The sequence below is a fragment of the Ictidomys tridecemlineatus genome, chromosome 9, assembly GCF_052094955.1.
Source record: "Ictidomys tridecemlineatus isolate mIctTri1 chromosome 9, mIctTri1.hap1, whole genome shotgun sequence".
Classification (NCBI taxonomy): Eukaryota; Metazoa; Chordata; class Mammalia; order Rodentia; family Sciuridae; genus Ictidomys; species Ictidomys tridecemlineatus.
The window spans coordinates 37,686,338-37,705,736 of NC_135485.1; the positions used below are offsets into that span (position 1 = coordinate 37,686,338).

Genomic DNA, 19,399 nt, shown 5'->3' on the forward strand with positions numbered 1-19,399 from the left:
AAACTGACAGTTTCGTTTTCAGGATGGCCTCTCCGCGTCAATGACTTAGGTTTTCTTAGATGAGTAACTTGTCTTTCGTGGGTTGGCGATCTGCCCCTGGACTTGCCCATGTGCCAACCTAACCTCGGAGCAGAGTGGCCCAGGATTTGGTGCACGTTGTCTGGAACATGCGGACGTTTCTGACGGACAATGCCTGTAGCGTTCGAAGCGTTTTAAACAGTCCATTTGTGACGAAGGGGGTAAAGGTGCGTTGACTTTGGAAAAGAAGTGCATTTTGCGAAAGTGGAAAGAAGATAGCTCGTTGTAGGAGAGATGGGTGTTTCCAGCAAAGGATTTGCTAGAAATGAAGACGCGGCAATTCTTTTTCCAGTTTCCTGCGGTAGGAAACAGCTGGCCAGAGAAGTCCCAGTCCAAGTTGGGCGCGGACTGGGCTTGCAGAGAGCTGCTGTAAGGCGTGCGGGACAAGTGGTGGGAGACTGGAACGAGAAGCGCTGGGCACTAGGGATGTAGGGGCTTCGCTACTCTAAGCAACGGGATTCAAGGTCCCGCAACTGAGCTTCCCCTTCTCAGTTCTTAGGGGAACACTTCGCGTGCTTTGTTTCAGACGCCAACCCATCTTTCTCGGTTGGTCTCCAGCTCCACCAATCCCGCCCGCCTCAGGGCGGGGCTTCAGGGTCAAGGTGGACCAATTCCCCAGCCTCGCCCCTACACGCGCTTTCGGACCCCCGGGGATGACTGACAGCAGTCAGGCCCAACCTGCTACTCCAAAGCGGGGCCTCCGCCAGGGGCGTTACGGGGACGAGGGGCCCGGACCAATCATATTGGACACCAGGGGGCGGGGTCTCGTTGCCAGCTCCAGACCGGCACTATCGGCACACCCTTTGTCAAATGAGAGACGAAGAGGGGAGGTCCCTTGGTCTCGGCTCAGCCAATGAAGAGGGCGAGATGGGCGGGTCCGGAGTGCCTGGCGGCGGGTCCTCAGCTCTGAGCCGAGGTGCGGTGAGCCGGTGGGGGGACCGCGAGGCGAGCGCGGGAGCCTGGGCGGCGAGCGGGGTGTGAGCTGCCCGAAAATGCACTCGGATGCCGCAGCTGTCAGTGAGTAGTGGAGAGCCAACAGGCCGGCCCGAGCTATTGCCAGCACTCTCCACTAGGCTCCCTCTGTTCTCGCCCCACGCCTCCTGTCCCGAAAAGCGCCGGGAGCCCCTGACGGAGAGCCACCTCTTCCCCTCCCGGGGCTCGGGCGGGCGGTGACGCCGCGGGCGGCGTGGGGGGAAGGGGACGGCCTGCCGGGGGCGGGAGGAGGTGAGGGGGGTGGGGACTGGCTCCATTTCAATGTTGGGGGAAGCGGGGGCGGGACGTGCGATGAAGGGCCCGGACCCGAGTGTCCGGGGTGAATGGAGGTGGAGGCTGTGGCGGCGGGCGCTAGCGGGCAGGGCCGGGGGTGGCACCGGCGGGGGAGAGGGAGGGAGCGAGAGAGCGGGGCGCAGGGGTGAGGATTTCCAAGGGGCTGAGCGGTGCGGGTGGCTCCGTGAGAAAGGCGGGTGAGTGCGAGGGGAGCGCGGGGGCGGGGACAATGGGAAGAAGGGCTGGATGGCGAGGGTGGGGGGAACAATGGGGTGGGGGAACCGGGGCAGTGGCCGTGCGGGGCAGGAGGGCGGGCTAGGGACGAGGGCTGATGTAACGGGAGAGCGAGATAGTGGGAAGCATTGGGGTGTGATGGAATAGTTGGGGAGTCCGGCGGGCGGGAGGGGCACTGGAAGGGTGGTTGGGTAACTAAGAGTGGTAAGGGTTTGGGGGGTTGGTGTTGGGACGGTAGGGTTATCGGGAGGAAGAGAGGAACGTGGGGAGGATGTGGGGTGGGGGCAGGGGTGGGGGCGGTGAGGTGGGGGTGAAGAGCTAGTTAGGAAGAGGAGGTAGGGAGGGGTTGGGGCAGATCTGTCACGTCCAGATTGGGTTCGCGCCGGGCCGGGGGGCGCCGGACTGTGTGTTTGGGAGGGGTGCTTCTTCCCCCGGGTCGAGCCAGGGTCCTTTTGAGGGGGGAGCCCAGAGCCTCGGGGCAAGCGGAGAGGAGGGGGCGGGGCTGGGGTGGAGGGGACGGGGGAGGTGTCCCGAGGTTGGCTCTGGCCACGGTTCTCCCCGAGCGGCGGGAAGCGAGGTCAGCGTTGGCGCGGGCTCGGGCTACAGGACTGGGAGGCGGGGCAGGGGCGCGGGCTGCGGGTTTTCCGCGGAGGGAGCCGGAGGGGTCGGGCCCTGGAGGCCGGGCGAGGGTTTTGCGCAGGGGAGGTGTCGGGGTCCCTGGCGGTCCGTGGGTTTGGCAGTCTGTGACGCAGTTGTCTAATTTGTGGCCATCAGGTGTGGAGGCTGATGTCTTGGGACCTGCTTCCCTGGAGAGAGGGCCGAGCTGGAGGCCGGGCTCAGCTTCTGGGGAGCCCGACCTCACCCCTAGCGCGGGGCGGGCGCTTAGGGGTTTCCTTTAGGGTCTGGCTTCAGTCGCCGGGTGTGAAGGGGAAAGGCAGTCTCGCGGAATTCTGGGACTTGTAGTCCGGGCCGCGCCGGGCCGCGGTTGGGTTGGGTGCACGTGGGTAACTGTGGAAACGAGTCCCAGAATGCAGCGCGCCCCTCAGAGCTTCCCCGCTCTGCTAACTCGTGCTTTATTCCCCCAGCGACCCGAGCACGCTCTCGGGAGGCGCTCCAGTCCCTGGGGAGTGTAGCGGCCGGAGAGAGAGAGAGCGAGCCCAAGCCAAGCCCAGTCCTTCTTTACTTGGGCTCTTGATCTCCGAGTTTATTTTCCCCTGCATTTCCCCTTGTAGAATAAATGCTTAGTCTAGAACCATCTAGCATATAGGTTCAAGAAGCAACGCAAGGCAGCGTTTAGGAAGGTGTGTTTCTCCGCATCTTGTATGTAAGCTAGCCTAGGTTGAAAGGCGCAGTCTTATATAAACCTGGGAACACAGTAGAGACAGTTGTATAGCTTATGAAGACGATATAAACTATTTGTTATTTCTTGGGCTATTTCGATTGCCCAAGGATAAGGGGAATTTTTGAATTGAATTGAGTGATGGAGGTGGCTTAATGGAATTTGGGTTGGAATTGTTCCATTCATAAAGCTAGCCGAAAATATGAAAGTGAGTAAAGGTAATATGTGATGTCTATATCTTTCAGTAAGTGTGAAAACAAATGAGTGTTGTTTGTTTACTTTTTAGCTGTGGGCTGGATTCCTTCAGTCTTTAGTATTAAAAACGTTCCTCTCAGTTTGTAGATACCCAACCATAACATCTTCTGCCAGTTCCCTTTACAGTGGTAACTCCCAAATCTAATGTAGAGGTTAGTTAGATGAGGTAGAAATAATAGATTATTTTTGTGATATGTCAGCTAATATGAGACTATTGGTAACATAGTCATTAGGTATTTTAATGATCCTAGTGAGTAAAATCTTTAGAAATCCTAAGATTTGGAAACCTTTTGATATAGTTATAAATATACTCAAGTTGCATATTTACTGCATGATGGTTCTTTAAATGTCTAAAAAGGTCAGTGTGTGAAATAATGAGTATTTTTCTGTCATATTTGATTTAAGTCTGTGGTTAAAATGTCCAAAAAATCCTTTGAAATATGTAAATGTATAATACAGACGTTTTTCAAAAACATGCATTTAATTCTGGGATTTGCTCTTGCAAAAAGGTTGAAAATATATAGAGCTATCTATAATTGTTTTCAAGATTTAAAGAAAATATTAGTATAGTCATTTCTACCTTTTTCTTTGGTTCTAGTATATCTCAAAGGAGAAGTGCCCATTGCACATGCTTAACTCCTGTCTCGAGCCCTAAAGGCCTGAACTCTTGCACAATATCAGCTTATACTTTCTGCTCTGGTTTTTAGGATCTTCTTTGAATTTGGTTCCTTGGAAAGGTCCTTTTTTTTCTTGTGAATTTACTCTGCATTTAAACAGATGTTTCTTATACCTTACTTAGCAGTTTTGACAGTTTTAGAATGGGAAGCTTTTTAGGTAATTTTATCTGTAACAGAAACAGAGAAGAAAGTTCCCTCATTCTCTCTACCTTAGAGGACTTCTGTATACTTACTTACTCTTCATTCTTTGTTCCTGGCTCCAAGATGTGCCTCTACTGGACTTGATCAGATCATTTTTTCTAACTTTATTATTGTCTCCTTTTCTGCTTTTATCTTACCTACTTATAGCAGCTCTTACTAACATATTGCCTTCTTCCTGTGTATGATATATGTTTGCATTTTTCTCATCTTAATAATAATCATCCTCCTGATAATTTTAGCTAATAATTAATGTTTAATGATTCTGTTAACTCAGCAGTATAAAAATCAAGTTTGTCAGAAACTGACCTTCTGATAGTTTATATTGTCAGTTAGGGTGCTTTTGGCAAGCAGCAACACTCAACTAAAAATGGCTTAAATAATAGGGCTTATTATTGTCCAGTAGCAGGAAGTATAGAAATAGGTGTTTCTTAGACTAATGCAGTGGCTTAACGATGTTATTAAGAATGGGGCTCTTTGTGCTTCCCAGAGTCTTCCCAGCACTTAGTATCACAACTCAGCCCTGGGTTCTTTACTCAGCCCAGATAGAGATCATGAAGAGGCCAGTAAAGAAAACCATCTGAGCTTTATTGTTGCTTATTCTTAATCAGAAGGGAAATGGAAAACGGCATTGGGCCTGTGGCATGCTCTCCAAGGACTTGAGGGGTAAAGCTTGAGTAGACAAAAAGAATGGGCTCCTGCAGGCACACATGATGCCACTATTTCTGCACACATCTTGTCAGGTTTTTAACTTAGCATGGGTTTGCTTTTGATATAGTGATGTGCTCATGTGTGTTTGGCCTGCCTGCATTAAACTCACAAAAGACCACGGAGGTAGGTGCTCACTACCACCAGCCCATAAAGGTTGTATATATTGGCAGGCTTTCTATGGTGGGGTGTTGCAGAAAGCTTGGGGGAGGAGTAGCAGCTCCCAATCCTGGTCATTTGTAGAAACATCTTTTGAAGGCAGCTTACTGATGGGGGTGGGGGTGGTTCCTAGAGGTGTGGGGGGCATTGTTGAGGGCCTTTTTTGTTTCTTTTGCATCATTTCTTCTTATGTATTTTGACTTTTGATCCAAGCTCTTTGCCTCACATTTGCAATATGATTGCTGCAGCACCAGACATCATGCTTATGTAAGAAAGAAGGGAAGGAAGGAGCATATTTCCTTAAAGTTCCCCGTTAGGGCTTTTTTTCCCCAAAAGCTCACCCTGGAGACTTTTGTTCCAGTGTCATTGGTAGAACAATTTCATGCTACTCCTAGTTGTGAGGGAGGCAGAGAAGTAAAGATTGGCATTTTTCAGCTTCTATGATAGAATGTGGCTTTTGCTAGATTGGAGTAATGGTGCTCAGATGGCTCTGGATTGGCAACAGGTGCACATCTAAGCCAACTACTTAACAAGGTTCTCTCTGGCTTGGTCTCATTTTTATTTTTTTAATCTTCCTGATGTATTTTCTGCTTTATTCTAAAAGAATTAGGGATGACTTACAAAATATTAAATCCTATCAAGTGAAGGAAAATAAATTGCATATGGACTTAAAAGGTGCACTAAAATTCTTGCTGTCTGTTGGAAATAGACTATGTATCTGGCTCTGAGCTTCCCAGTAGTCAAAGAGGATACCAAAACCAATTAATTTTGTTCATTTGGTTAATGAAACTGCAGTAACTTTTATTAAGGCACACTGTAACCTTAGTTAGGCATTTCTTTATCCTCTCTTTCCCTGGCCAGTAGTGAGAAGGAGAGGATGCTTCTTCCTGCACCTATGGCCATTACCTTTGGTCTGACCCATTTTTCTGTTGTGATAATCAGTTGTACTTTTGTCAGGCTCAACCTCTGTTTCGTCTTCTCTATTACCATTTGAGTGATCTTTGTGCTTAGGATTCCCCCTGCCTACTTGAGAAACTTGGAGTCTCCCAGCTGCTTAGTTAAATATGGACTCTGGTGTGGATGAACAGCCTCTGCTGACTGGCCTCCATTGCTGTTGTGGAGCTGCTTTACCTTGCCCTCTCTCTCATGGACTCTCGCCCTAGATCTCCAAATTTCTGGCTACTTCTATTCTGTTGCTCAGTTTCATGTTACATGACAGTGACTGCTTGCTTACTAATTTCTCCTCTCCCTAATTAGATTATTACCCCCTGAGATTTGGGACTGTGTCCACTTAGTGTCTATCATGATGCCTTGCCTAGTGCTTATATGTATTGGATTGAACTTAAACAGCTACTGAATAGTTAGTGGATTATCTATAAAATTTTGCATGCTTCTGAATCTTTTTTTCATTATCTTACATTTCCCCCCCTCAGGGAATGCAAACTTGCTTTTTCATTCTTTGCCTTTTTTTTTTCACAAAGTCAGCCATATGCAAATTAATTTAAATAGTATTTTTAAAAAATACTGTTTAAGTTATCTGTCTTGAAGGTGTGGAGAGATTGAAATGCTGGTCATGTGGGAGGAACAGAAGGAGTCTGTGTGTGTCCATTTCTAATCTCATGTAACAGAGTCCTGTGTGCAGAAGGTTAGGGTGGTGATAGCAGGTCTTTTGTTTAGGAAGTCTAGAGTATTTAGGTTTTTCTTGCTTTTTGTCTTATCACTATATCCTGTTCCTAAGGATTTATTTAAGTTAACATGAAAAGGCTTTCATTTAGAAACTAAAATATGAGTTGGAGGTAAATTTTTAAAGTAAAATTATCTATAGTGAATTCTACATCATTGCTGCCAACTCTACAGTTGGTCAGCCTGAATTGGTGTTAATAGCTTTTCATAGCTTGTTCTTTTTCTTATTTTGAAATTCAGGTTATGAGAGGAACCTCTTGAGGATTATTCTTTAAAGCAGAAAGAACATGCATTTAAAATTGTGTTTTAAGAAGACATGGAAACATTTTTAGATAGAATTATGTGTTTTAGTAAATCGTTGTATGACAGTTTAGATCCAAGAATTTGTTTTTTTTCTAGAGTGCCTGCTAGTCCAGTTTTGAATTGCTTTTCTTTAGAAAACATTGTTAATGGGTTATCTTCAGCGTAGGGAGGTAGGCTTGTGGGTTTTGAAACTAATATGCTGAATAAACCACTAAATGTTAGGAAAAGACCCCTGCCTGCCCCAAATAGCATTACCTCTAGGTATGACTTTTTTTTCTTATTCCATCTTTGAGGATTTCTTCCTCTTTTTTTTTTTTTTTTTTTGAGAAAAGGGTCTCACCAAGTTGCGAGACTGCCCTCAAACTTGGGATCCTCTTGCCTCAGCCTTCTGAGTTGCTGGAATTGCAGGAATGTGCCACCATGCCTGGATTGAGGTTTCTTTCTTTCTTTTTATTTCCCCCTTATGAATATTTTTGGAAACCTTTTTTTACTTGCTGGCCCATGTCAGTAAGATTTGCAGAGCAGGGGTTTGTGTGTATAGTGTGCATTGTCAGTCTTCTGGGACCCTGGCTCTTTCTCTGGGAATTCCTACCTTTAGCAGGTGGGTTAGGTACACATCCCCAAATGTGAACCTAAAGGTGGAGACAGATGATGGGAAGAAGGCAGGAGCTAATGGAGGCCATTTAGGAGGGTGTTCAATGGTGGCAGCTTTCTATTTTTAGAGGCCCAGGCCAGTTCTGGCATTGTCTGTGGGGTACCTTGCTATGTGTCCACAATGTTCTTTTGGTTGTATAACTGATAAGCTTAGTTCTCTGTATTCCTGAGAGATTCTGTGAGCTCTCCAATAGCCCTTTTTAAGAAAAGTCACTTTTCTGTTTAAACTATCCAGGGTTAGATTTTATGCTGATAACTAAGAATTCAGATACTTCAATATTTAGACCCGTCAGTGGTCAAATACATAGTAGAAGCCCTTGTGGAGAAGAGTAGTGGTTTCCTTTTTTATTCTGGCTACCTGTGGGCTCTGTTCAGAGGTTACCCAAAGGACTGAAGGGGGCACAAAGGTAATGTCACTTGTAGGTGGTTCCTGCAGCCTTTGCTGGGTTCATACAGGTTGAATCACATGTTCACCAGTTCACTGCATCTCATATGGAACTGTTTTTTCTGATTATGGATCGATGCTCAGGAGCTAGAGCATTGTTTGGGATCAGACTTGGGAAAATCAGCTGTGGAAATATTTGTGTGTTTGTGTGTGTGTGTGTGTGTGTAATATTTATTTCATTTAGCCAAAACTGTGTCTGATAGTTGTAATGATTTTCTAGTCAACTATATTGATGTATAATGTACATATTATAAAATTGTACCAGTTATGGTTGGGTGGATTTTGACAAATATATACTGTTGTAACCACTATTGAGATACAGAACATGTTCCGTATGTGTGTCCTCTTGAGGCCAGTACTTCTGCTCCAGCCCCACCACCAGATTTTTGGCTTCCTAAGGCTTCCTTTATGTTAGTTGATGATTTGTCATTTTGCTCTTCTTAATTATAGTACTAAAAGGAATGATGAGTCTCAGTTTAGATTTAACTGAACTGTTAAATCTAAAGAAAAACTATCAGTGCTGTGTAAATGGTAAATCTGATAATTAGTATCTTACTGTGTGGGATTGTCTTGAGTTGGATCACTTGCTCTGTTGGAAGGTTTTCCAGTGGATGACTTTTCTTGCCTTTCTGTGACCCAAAGATATGCACTGTTAGCACTTGCTCTTTTGATGCGATAATGTCTTTTAATTGCCAAGTGAATCAGATTGTAGGCTGGAAAGATTAGTTGTTAGGTGTGGGCACTAGAGTCAAAATGTCAGTTCATATCCTGCTCTGCTGTCTATTAGCTATGTGACTGTAGATGAGTTACTCAACCACTCTGCGCTGATTCCTTATGTATAAAACTACTTGTTGTCTATGGTGGGGCATGGAGTTGTATTGTCACCAAATGTTAATACCAAGCATCTGCTCTGTATCAGGTCCTGTTCTTCATCTTTCAAGACTTTTTCATTCTTGTGTGAGGCAGGAGACAGGTAGTAAATAAATCATGGTAAATTTTGTATAGAGAGGTAAAGAGGAGAAGGGGTGAGCACAGGCACCTGGATATATATGTGTGTGTGTGTGTGTGTGTGTGTGTGTGTGTGTGTGTGTGTGTGTGTGTGTGTTTTAGAGGGGTTTGTAGTTTTAAATACTCTGCTCAGGGAAAGCCTCACTAACAAGGTGTTAAAATTTGATGGGGAAGGCGCCACTCCAGGCAAAGGGAACATCATTGTGGAGGCTCTGGCAGGGAGAGTCCTGGATATGAGGGGCAGCAAGGAGATGATGTGCTGGGAGTAGTTGGGTGAGAGTGGAGGGGAAAGAAGTAGGAGGCAAGATCAGAAGTGGTCCTGAGGAGTAATGAGCTAAAACACATGAAGTGTTTTTGTTGCTGATTACTGTGTAAAGGCCTTCCAAGGAGCCAGTTGAGAGGAAAAGAGGTTACAGGAAAGAAAGAAGACTCAAGTGAGACATTCCCTTACTCAGCTATTCAGCAAACATCTGAGGGGTTCTTGTTGCCAGTGCTGCTATAACAAACAAGATGGAGAAGGAGCCTGGGGGCCGGTGTTTAAGGAGTGTTGTTTCCAGGGAGTTCAGTTAGGGCCGAGAAGTAATGGACAGGTGAAGTCTCGATGGATGACAGCTGCTGGGTCAGGCGGAGTCAGGTGGGTAGGAGGGTGGGCTTCTGAGCTGAGGGAACAGCAAGGGTGGGAAGGAGAGCTGAGGCAGCGGGAAGAGTGTGTGGTGAGCTGGAGTGCAGGGGAGGGTGAGGCCTGGCTGAGAGGAGGGGCGCAGGGCAGGGGAAGCTGGGGGGGAGGGTGGTCCGAGGTGGGGCGCAGAAGAAAAGGAGGGTGCAAGGGCCTCAGTGCACAAACACAGGCATGGGATCCTCACAACACACTCCCCCCCACCCTCAAAGTGGATTTGGGTCTCTTGTTATCCCCAGTTCACAGGTTTAGAAAGTTGTACTGTTCTCAAGGTCACATAGCTTGGAAGTGGGAAACTGAGTTTCTAAAGCATTCTGACTCCAGGATCTGGGGTGTCTCTCCACCACCAATGAAATTATTCTTGACATTTTATTTGTGCTTTCCATTTAATACTTTGTGTAACCCCTTGAGCATTTTGAAATTCCATTTTTTTTTTCTTGGCTTGTGAATGATGATAGCAGAGCAGGTTGGTACGGTTATCTCCATTTTGCCTTTGGTTCTATTCTTCTTGGAATGGTCAGGATTGGGATTTCAGATGCCTTCTTTTACATTGCTCTTCATCCCCTTTCCTGTTGGTCTGCTTATAAGACAATAGGCACTTAAAAAAACAGAACTCACTGGGCAACTGAAGAATTATGGCAAGGACAAGTATTTCTATGTTAACTTGCTGATGAAATAGTCATTTTTGTCTTCTTAGATTTTATTTATTTTAGATGTGTATTGAAATATTCTTGAAACTTATATTTAAATTCAGGAGATATCTCACTTGCAGAAAAGCTAGAAAATATAAGATTTCTTAGCAGAGCTGCTAATAGCTTTTGTGTAACATTTTTGAAATTATTTTCTTCCTGTAGTTTAGGGTAAATTTAAGTATTTTCCCCTCTTAATATCTCTTCTCTATAGATGCCATTTCCAAAATTTGACTACAAAATATTCATTCTTAATTAAACAGGAAATTGAAGATAGTTGTAGAGAGTCAAGTCTAGTGGTTACTGAATTAATAGTTTTAAAGATCTTGTTATTCCTCTGCCCTGTCTTTACTTTTTGCTGTTTTAGGTTTTGTGTGTCTTAGTCTCTTCTGCCTTATAGGAATTAAAATAATTAGCCTCATTTGATGCGTGTTAGGGGCCTGCACAGTGCTAAGTGTTTTTGACTGTATCATCTCATTTCATGCTCTGAGTATCCTTGTGGTGAGGAGCCTGTGAGTTACTCCAGCTGTGTTTGGGGAACATGGAGGCAGGCTATGTTAGGTTGGGTACCATGTGCTGGGGAACTCAGCTAGGACACAGCACTACTGGGATTCTAACCCAGGTTCTGATGCCAAGGCTCACCTACTCTCCGATAAGTCTGGGACCTTGTAATATTAGCAAGATTTCAGTATGACTTTTCTTCTGACCCATGGATCTGTGTTTTCAGTGGGTAGGTGGGGTGGGAAGGAATTTAGAGCCTTTTTACCTTGTTACATTGGGAATGTAACCAAATTGTATGTCCTTAGGTGACTGTCTCCTTGAATATGGCACCAGCAGGGCAGTGTGCTGGGTGGGCACCTCCTTCTCTTGGGTGGCTGGTTCTCCTGTCCTTTTCTGTGGGTTTTGTGAGAGACTTGGGAAGAAAAAGCCAGGTGCGGTTTGCTTGGATGGCTTTCACTTTGGATGTTGTGCTTGTTGAAAATGCTGAGTCACCTGCAATGACCTGGTTTCCTTATCAGTTTTCCCTTTCTCTAAGCACCCCTTTTTGGCTTTTGTGCCTTGTAAGTAGCAAATATTTATTGATGAGGTGAATGAAGCTAATACCTCCTTCCCCTGCTACCTTTTTTTCTTTTGCTGTCACCTGGCTTTTCAGTCCTGAGCCTTTCCCCTGGACCTTGACCTTTATTCCACGCACTGATAGGATACCCTTCCCTCCCCCCAGTGAGTTAGAGCCCTGTGGGGCCTCCACAGAGGATGTCCTAGGGGCAGCTTGGCTGCTGGTAGGATAGAATTGAATTACACGTGCTGCACATTAGAATCACCTGGGGCTGCTTGAGAAAAGATTGACCACTCACTTCCATTTGTATTTAATTGATCTGGGTTGGGACCTTGGCATCAGTGTTTTGTGAGCTCCCTAGGTGAGTCTCCTGTATAGCCAATCCTGTATGGATTCCTGTAAGAAGATTAGTGAGATGGGTTTGGTTTGGCCCCTTAGGGAGAGGGCTGAAAAGGTGCAGCAGCTCTTCAGTGTCCCCACCCTGGGAGGTAGGCAGACCATTCCTGCTCACCTTCTGACATAATAGCCAATACCAGGGCAGTGCCTATTCTGTGCCAGGTTCTGTTTTAAGCACATGTTAGCAGTAACTCATTTAATCCTTCCAATATCCTTATGGGGCAGGCACTGACATGCTTTTTATAGAAAAAGAAATTGTTAATTCTAGATGAAGTCCATGTAGTGTGAAACTGACCCATAAACCTAGCTTGTGGATTTTTCTTGTCTTGCAGTATGGAAAAGTCATTTCAAATCTTTGTTTTAATAACTTAGCCTCAAATATGAATGTTTATTTTACAAATGAAACTAAGACCTGTCCCATCTCATATAAACTTATCAATTGGTATGCAAAATTGTAAATTGGTATTTGTAGATCATTTAAAACACTCCTTTTTATAGTTTCAACTAAAGTATGCTTCACTTTATGATAGTAGATTTTATATTTAAGTCATTTTGAGGTAGAACTTATTTTTTTATTTAATTGATTTTATTTTTTAAATACACGATAGCAGAATGCATTACAATTCTTATTACACATATAGAGCACAATTTTTCATATCTTTGTATATAAAGTATGTTCATGCCAGTTTATATCTTTATTTTAATGTAATTTTTTAAAACACATATGCTTTGTGTTGTTGAGCTCAGATACAGGTCTGCACTGACTTGTGGTCTGACCTGCCTCTTTATCCTCTGGCTATGGTAGCCTTTCAGGATATTAAGCAAATCTAAGATTGGCATTTTAAACATGCTCAAATCCTGTCATATAAAAACCTGTATTCCACATACCATCAAGTCCACAAGCATATCTAGTCTCCCCTTCAAAACCAAGCTTCTTGAACAGGTTGTCCATGGTTGGCATATTTTGTTTCCTCATCTCAGTTTATTATGACCTCAGTTCTGTCATTGCAATCTTTGCTGAGGTCATGGGAGTAACCTCCATGTTGCTAAATCCAGTGACTTTTTGAAGCATTAATTCCCCTATTTATTCATACTTACAATGTACTAGGTAGGCTCTTGCTGTTCTAAGTATTGGGATAGGGTGGTGAATAAAGGAAAAATGTCCTTGTCCTCCTGAAACTTTGACTCTGGGGATAGTGACAAAGATGTAAATATACATAATTCAGTGTTGGGATCATGAAAGACCTCATATTGTATGATATCCACAAAAGGCAAATCTTTAGATTTAGAAAGTAGATTACGGTTGCCTAGTATGGAAGGGAGTTGGGGGGAATTGAGAAGTAACTGCTAATGCAGTGGTAAGTGTTTCATAATTAGATTTTGGTGATGGTTGTATAACTTCTTGGATATATTAAAACCCTTTGGATTATATACTTTAAATGGGTGAGCAATATGGTATGTGAATTAAACCTTCAGAAACCTTTTAAAAATATATCAGGAAGTGATAAATGCCACAAAGTCTGAATCCAGTGGTGGTTGAAGGTACTACTTTGGATAGAGAAGGTAAAGGAAACTTCTCTGATGAAGTGACATTTGAATAGATATTTCAGTAAAGACAAAGACAACTGTTATGCCTTGTCAATATCAAGTGTCATTGAAGGAAAGGACATAGTAAATGCCATTCCTGAATATACGAGGAAGAGCGTAGCTGGAATAACAGTGAAAAGGACAAAAGAGTGGGGTTCTATAAGATATCATATGGGGTCTCATAAGGACTTGATTTCTTTTCTTTTATGCTGCACTAAGACATCCAGATTTTCAGTAATTGAAATCACGTTGTGACATGTCCTTTGTGAGTTGGCACCGAGGTCTCCACTCAACATCATTTTCATCCTTATCCTGGGTCTATCTGAAACCCAGAGGAAAGAAGGCTGTGTTTCTAGAGGGCTTAAAGAAGCAAGGCAAACCTGAACAGTGGTTCTCAACTATAGTACACCCTTGGCTTTAACAACAATTTTTTTCTTTCTCCATGTCACATAGTAAAATTATCAGGAAGATGGCTATGTACCCCATGGCTTGGAGCACCCTTTAAGCATTCCATGTCGATTCCCAGTTAGAGAGGCATAGCCTTGCACTGCTAGATTGTTTTGTGCTGTCCCAGAGACATTTAGAATGAATGCTGTTTTTGATTACCTTTAATTTTTTCCAGTTTTGTTTTACTTTTTTGGCAACAACATGTATTGTATATATCCACAAAAGGCAAATCTATTTAGAAAGTAGATTAATGGTTGCCTAGTGCCGAAGAGAGTAGGGGGAATTGAGGAGTAACTGCTAAAACAGTTACTACTTTTACCCTGCCCGCCACCAAACTTTACAGGTTTGTTTCATCATTTTCATTGTCATCAAAAAGCATTTATTAAGTGCACAGTGCTGTATTTAAGATGTTTATATCTGAGAACATTGCTCACAGATTAGCTGGAGTTTAGCTAATAATACTTTGATGAACCTTTAGTGACCAGAAAGTATCTATAACACTGGTATTGTATATGTTTTCTACACCCTCTTTTTAAAAAAATGTTTATTAGCTTTATTAAATAATTTTATTCGTTTGGTTCAGAAATAAATGGACAGCATTTTTTATCAGAAAAACAATATATGTTATTTTCATATACCAAGTACATGCCTTTTAAAAATATATTTTGTGTTTAATTGACACATAGTAATGGAACACATTTATGGGATGACATTTCAGTACATTATACAATGTATAATGATCAGATCAGGATAATTGCCATATCTAACCCTTACATGTGTATTATTTCTTTGCACTGGGAACATTTGAAATCTTCTCTTCTAGTTATTGATTGTTGTCAACCATATTTATCCTACTGTCATAAAGAACAGGAAATTTTTTTCTATCTAACTGTACCCCCCTGTACTCCTTAACTATCCTCTCTCCATCCATCCCTCCCTCTCCATATCCTTCCCAGTCTCTGGTAACCACTGTTCTATTCTGTACTTCTTTGAGATCAACTCTTTAGCTTCTACATATAAGTAAGAACACGAAGTATTTGTCTCTCTGCTGACTTATTTTGCTAAACATGAAAGTTCTCCAGTTACACTCATGTTGGCTGCAGGCGACAGAATTACATTTGTTTTTATGACTGAATAATATTCCCTTATGTATATATGCTTATGTGTATGAGTATCTACACATATATACCACATTTTTATTCATCTTTTGATGATGATTGTTTGCATAACTTGGCTGTTGTGAGTAATGCCACAGTAAATATGCTAATGCAGATGCCTCTTTGACATTTTGATTTAATTTACTTTGGAGATTATGTGTGTGTATATGTATGTATACACACACACACACACACACACACACACACACCTACCTACCTACCTGGTAGTGAGATAGCTGGACCAGATGTTAGCTCCATTTTAACAAAATCATACATGGAAGGAACTTGATTTCAATCCCCAATTCCCCTCTCTTTTTCCTCCCCTCCTCCCTCTCCCTATTTCCTCCCCTCCTCCCTCTCCCTATTACCCCTCCTCTACTAACCTTCCTTTTGTCTACATATCATTTCTAGATTTTTGAGGAACTGTTTTCCATATGACTGTGCCAGTTTACATTCCCACCAGTAGTGTATAAAAGTTCCCCCTTTTCCAATTCCTCAGCATTAATTTTTTTTTTGTCTTTTTGATAATAGCCATTCTACCTGGAGTGAGATATCTCTTTTTTTTTTTAATTTTTATTTTTTCAGTTTTCGGTGGACACAACATCTTTATTTTGTTTTTATGTGGTGCTGAGGATCGAACCCAGCACCCCCTGAATGCCAGGCGAGCACACTACCGCTTGAGCCACATCCCTAGCCCTCTCTTTGTGGTTTTGATTCTTGTTACCCTGAATGATTAGTGATGTTGAGCAGTTTTTCACATACTTATTAATGATTTTTATAATCTCTTTGAGAAGTATCTTCAGGTTATTTTCCCATTTTTTTTTCTTAAATTTTTTTTTCTTTTTCATGTGCCCATTTAAAAATTGTATTATATGGGTTTTTCTTCCTTTTTGCTGCTGTGACTAAAGTCCCTTATATATTCTGGCAATTAATCCCTTGTCAAATGACTACTTTGCAGATATTTTCCTCCTTCCGTAGGTTGTCTTTTCGCTCCTGTTGATTGTTTTTTCTTTTGCTCTACAAAAGCTTGTTAAATTTGATGTAATCCCATGTGTCAGTTTGTGCTTCAGGGGTCATCCAAAGAATCTGCCCAGACTAGTATTCTGAAGCATTTCCCCTGTGTTTTCTTGTAGTAATTTCATAGTTTTGGCACCTTATATTTAAATCTTTGATCCATTTTGAGTTAAATTTTTATATATGGTGAGAGGGATCGAGTTTTTTTCTTCTGAGTGTGGCTATCTAATTTTCTCAGCATCATGTTCAGGTATCGAAGAGACTTTCCCCAATGTATGCTCTGGCCACCTTTGTTGAAAATGTTTGCTGTGGATGTGTGGATTTCTTTTTGTGTTTTCTGTTCTCTTCCATTGGTCTGTGTCTGTTTTTATGCCAGTATTGTGCTGTTTTGGTTACTATTGCTTTGTACTATGTTTTAACGTTAAGTACTATAATCTCTAGCTTTGTTCATTTTGCTCAAGATTACTTTGGTTATTCAGGGTCTTCTGTGGTTCCACACCAATTTTATGATTGTTTTTTATTTCTGTAAAGAAGGTCATTAATATTTGATAGCAATTGTGTTGAATCTCTAGATCATTTTGGTAGTATGGACATTTTAACAATATTAATTCTAGTTCATGAACATGGATGTCTTTCCATGTTTTTGTGTGTGCTTCAATTTCTTTCAGAATTTTATAATTTTCATCCTAAAGATCATTTTCTTTGGTTAAATTTATTTTTAGGTTTTTGTTGTTTATTTTTTGTAGTGCTGTAAATGGGATTGCTTTTTTGATTTCTTTCTCAGTAATTTTGTTATTGGGGCTTAAAAGAACTATTGCTTTTAGTATGTTGTTTCTGTATCTGCAGTCTTATCGAATTCATGCCAGTTCTAATCATGGCATGGCAAGGTGGAATCCTTAGATTTTTCTATAAATAATATCATATTATCTGCAAAAAGGGATAATCTAACTTCCTCCTTTTCTATTTGGGTGCCTTTTATTTCTTATTACTCTGGCCCATTTTTTTTCTCTTAAAAAAAGTTGATAGATTGTTTTTAAAGCAATAGATAGTTGTAATTTAATTTAAAAAAATAGATAGTTGTAATTTAATTACTTTAAGTTTTAATATTTAATTACTTTAAGTTTGTGGACTTGATGATTAACAACTTTGGGTAGGAAATGCTGCTGCTTTTTTCCCTTCATGGAGTGTGAAAATAGCTTAACAAAAAAGTTAAGCTAGAATGAAAGAAATAGCTTTGGATTAGCAGTTAGAAGATGTGATTTATTCCCAGCCTGGCCACAGCCAGCTAGCCGTCTGATCCTGCTTGGGCTACTACAACAAAGAGAATCCGATGCAAGTGCATGTCGTGGAGGAGGTCTTCTCTCTCACCTCCCATACGCAATTCACTTGGTCTTATTCTTGCAGTACAATCACATTTTATATAGAAATTGTTTCTAAGGCTCCTATTTAAGGTGCACATCACCTGTATTAAAAATACCACTGAAAATAATTGCAGAAGGCACCCCATTGGAGAATAGCTTGGATGAATCCAGCACAGTCATTTCCTTCTTCCAGTGTTGTAACAGATCACTAGCTCCTAAGTTGAAGCACCTGGCAGGCATTTAGGGACCATGTTTTATGAAAAATGCATCTCTTTAAATACTAGACTCATACAGTGTTGTGATGCACTAAGATTGGCCTGTAAAAACTGAAACTGAGTGACTATTCATGTGTCACATCTTGGTTTAAATAGAAAAGAGGGCAATTAATGCAGTTAATGGGACTACTGAAATGCCCCTCCCTCCCAAAGTGAATAAAATTGAATTTACTTGAGTTATGTGGCTCTTTTCTGCAAATCCAGTGTATGGAGGATCTTTCCTCTCCACTTTTATTGCCATTGTCTAACTTGAGGCCCTACTTATTTATTTCCCACCTCCGTCACTTCCAGTTCTCTCCATAAATGGCCACTCTAGATCCAGGTTGCCTGTCATCCATGTTACACTCTTGTCCTAGAGTGGTCTTTGTAGCCGATTCCTGATTAGAATGCTCCCACAGCATTCAGACTTCCACAGGAGTGCTTCTCATACTTCTCCAGCAACATTCTGCAGTGCACAGGTTTGTGAGGTAGGCACTCCCAGGGTTCTGGAATTATGTATGCACTCAGCGTGTTGAAATTTCTTTACAGTCTCATGCCATAATCATGTAAAATTGTTGTAGATATATTACCATTAAGTAGAGTTGGTGTTGCTTGAATGTGCCATGTTTATCTCTTAAATTTGCATCCCTCTGGTAGAATTATATATTTTAAGGATATTCAATCTAAACTCAAAAGCAGGTTCTTTATTTTCTGATCTTTGCTTTTCTTTTGAATCTCTTTCTCTCTCTTAACCTGATACTTCTTAAATCTGAAAGTCACTTGAAATCCTCTGAACATATCAAGTTTAAGTCTTGGTACCTTTATATCTGCATTGAATCATTTACTGAATGTTTATTGAACAGTTAATATGTGTTGGTACTATTCTAGGCACTGGGGACATAGCAGTGGACAAGATCAAATTCTTGGCCTTTGTAGAAGTAACATTATAATACATATAATACAGATATGTGATATAGTGTCAGGTGTACAAATGCCATAAAGAGAAGTAAAACATGGTGTGGTGGTAGAGTGCAGAAAGGATCCTGTTTTTTGATCTACCAAGATTCTTTGTGGAGGTGATATTTAAATGGCAACCTGATAATGTGTGAGAGCAAGTTGTGTTGTTACTGGAGGGAAGAACATTCAAAGCAAAGAGAACAACTGTACAAAGGCTGTGAGGTGTAAGTGTGCTTGGGAATGTCCACTTAACAGCAGGAAGTCACTGTGCCTAAGCAGAATGAACAAGGGGAAGATGAGTAGAAGCAGAGTGTGCAGGGTCCTGAGCCTGTGATAGGGCGTTTTCTTTTGCCATGAATAGCTTCCCCTTTCATCTGTAACTTTGGGATGAGATTAGGGTTAATTTTAATTTGTTCCACAGGCTAGCCATTTACCCATCTGTTACTGAATAATTACTGTTTTCTATTGATTTTCACATGATATTTAATTACATTAATTATATAAGTTTACTTATACATACATGGAAACATACAAACATGTTTATCAACTCCTTTCATGGATTTATCCTCCTGCACACATACCATACTGCTATAGTTACTGTATTTTTATACCAGGTATTGGCACACTAAAGCCTACAGACCAAATGTAGTCTATCACCCAGCTTATTTATAAAGTTTTATTGGAACTCAACCATGCTCATTTATGTATCATTTATGGGTGCTCTTGAGCTACAATGTCTGGCTGAGTAGTTGTAACAGATCAAAGAGGCCCAGGCAGCCTAAAATATTTACGACCTG

At 42.0% G+C, this 19,399-nt stretch overlaps 1 protein-coding gene across 10 annotated transcripts in view; it reads left to right on the forward strand.

Moving 5' to 3' along the window:
- The first annotated feature begins 872 nt into the window (after positions 1-872).
- The window catches only part of Dcun1d4 (defective in cullin neddylation 1 domain containing 4), a 68,243-nt gene continuing 49,716 nt past the window's right edge, over positions 873-19,399 (forward strand). The window contains exon 1 of one of the 10 annotated variants that reach the window (XM_040292433.2): positions 873-994. In XM_040292433.2, the coding sequence (XP_040148367.1) occupies positions 889-994 (106 nt within the window). In that variant the 5' untranslated portion in view covers positions 873-888. Of the gene's footprint in view, positions 1,096-2,085; positions 2,156-17,221; positions 18,134-19,399 lie in introns of those variants that run through there. The other 9 variants (XM_040292436.2, XM_040292435.2, XM_040292431.2 and 6 more) reach the window with 9 other exon arrangements.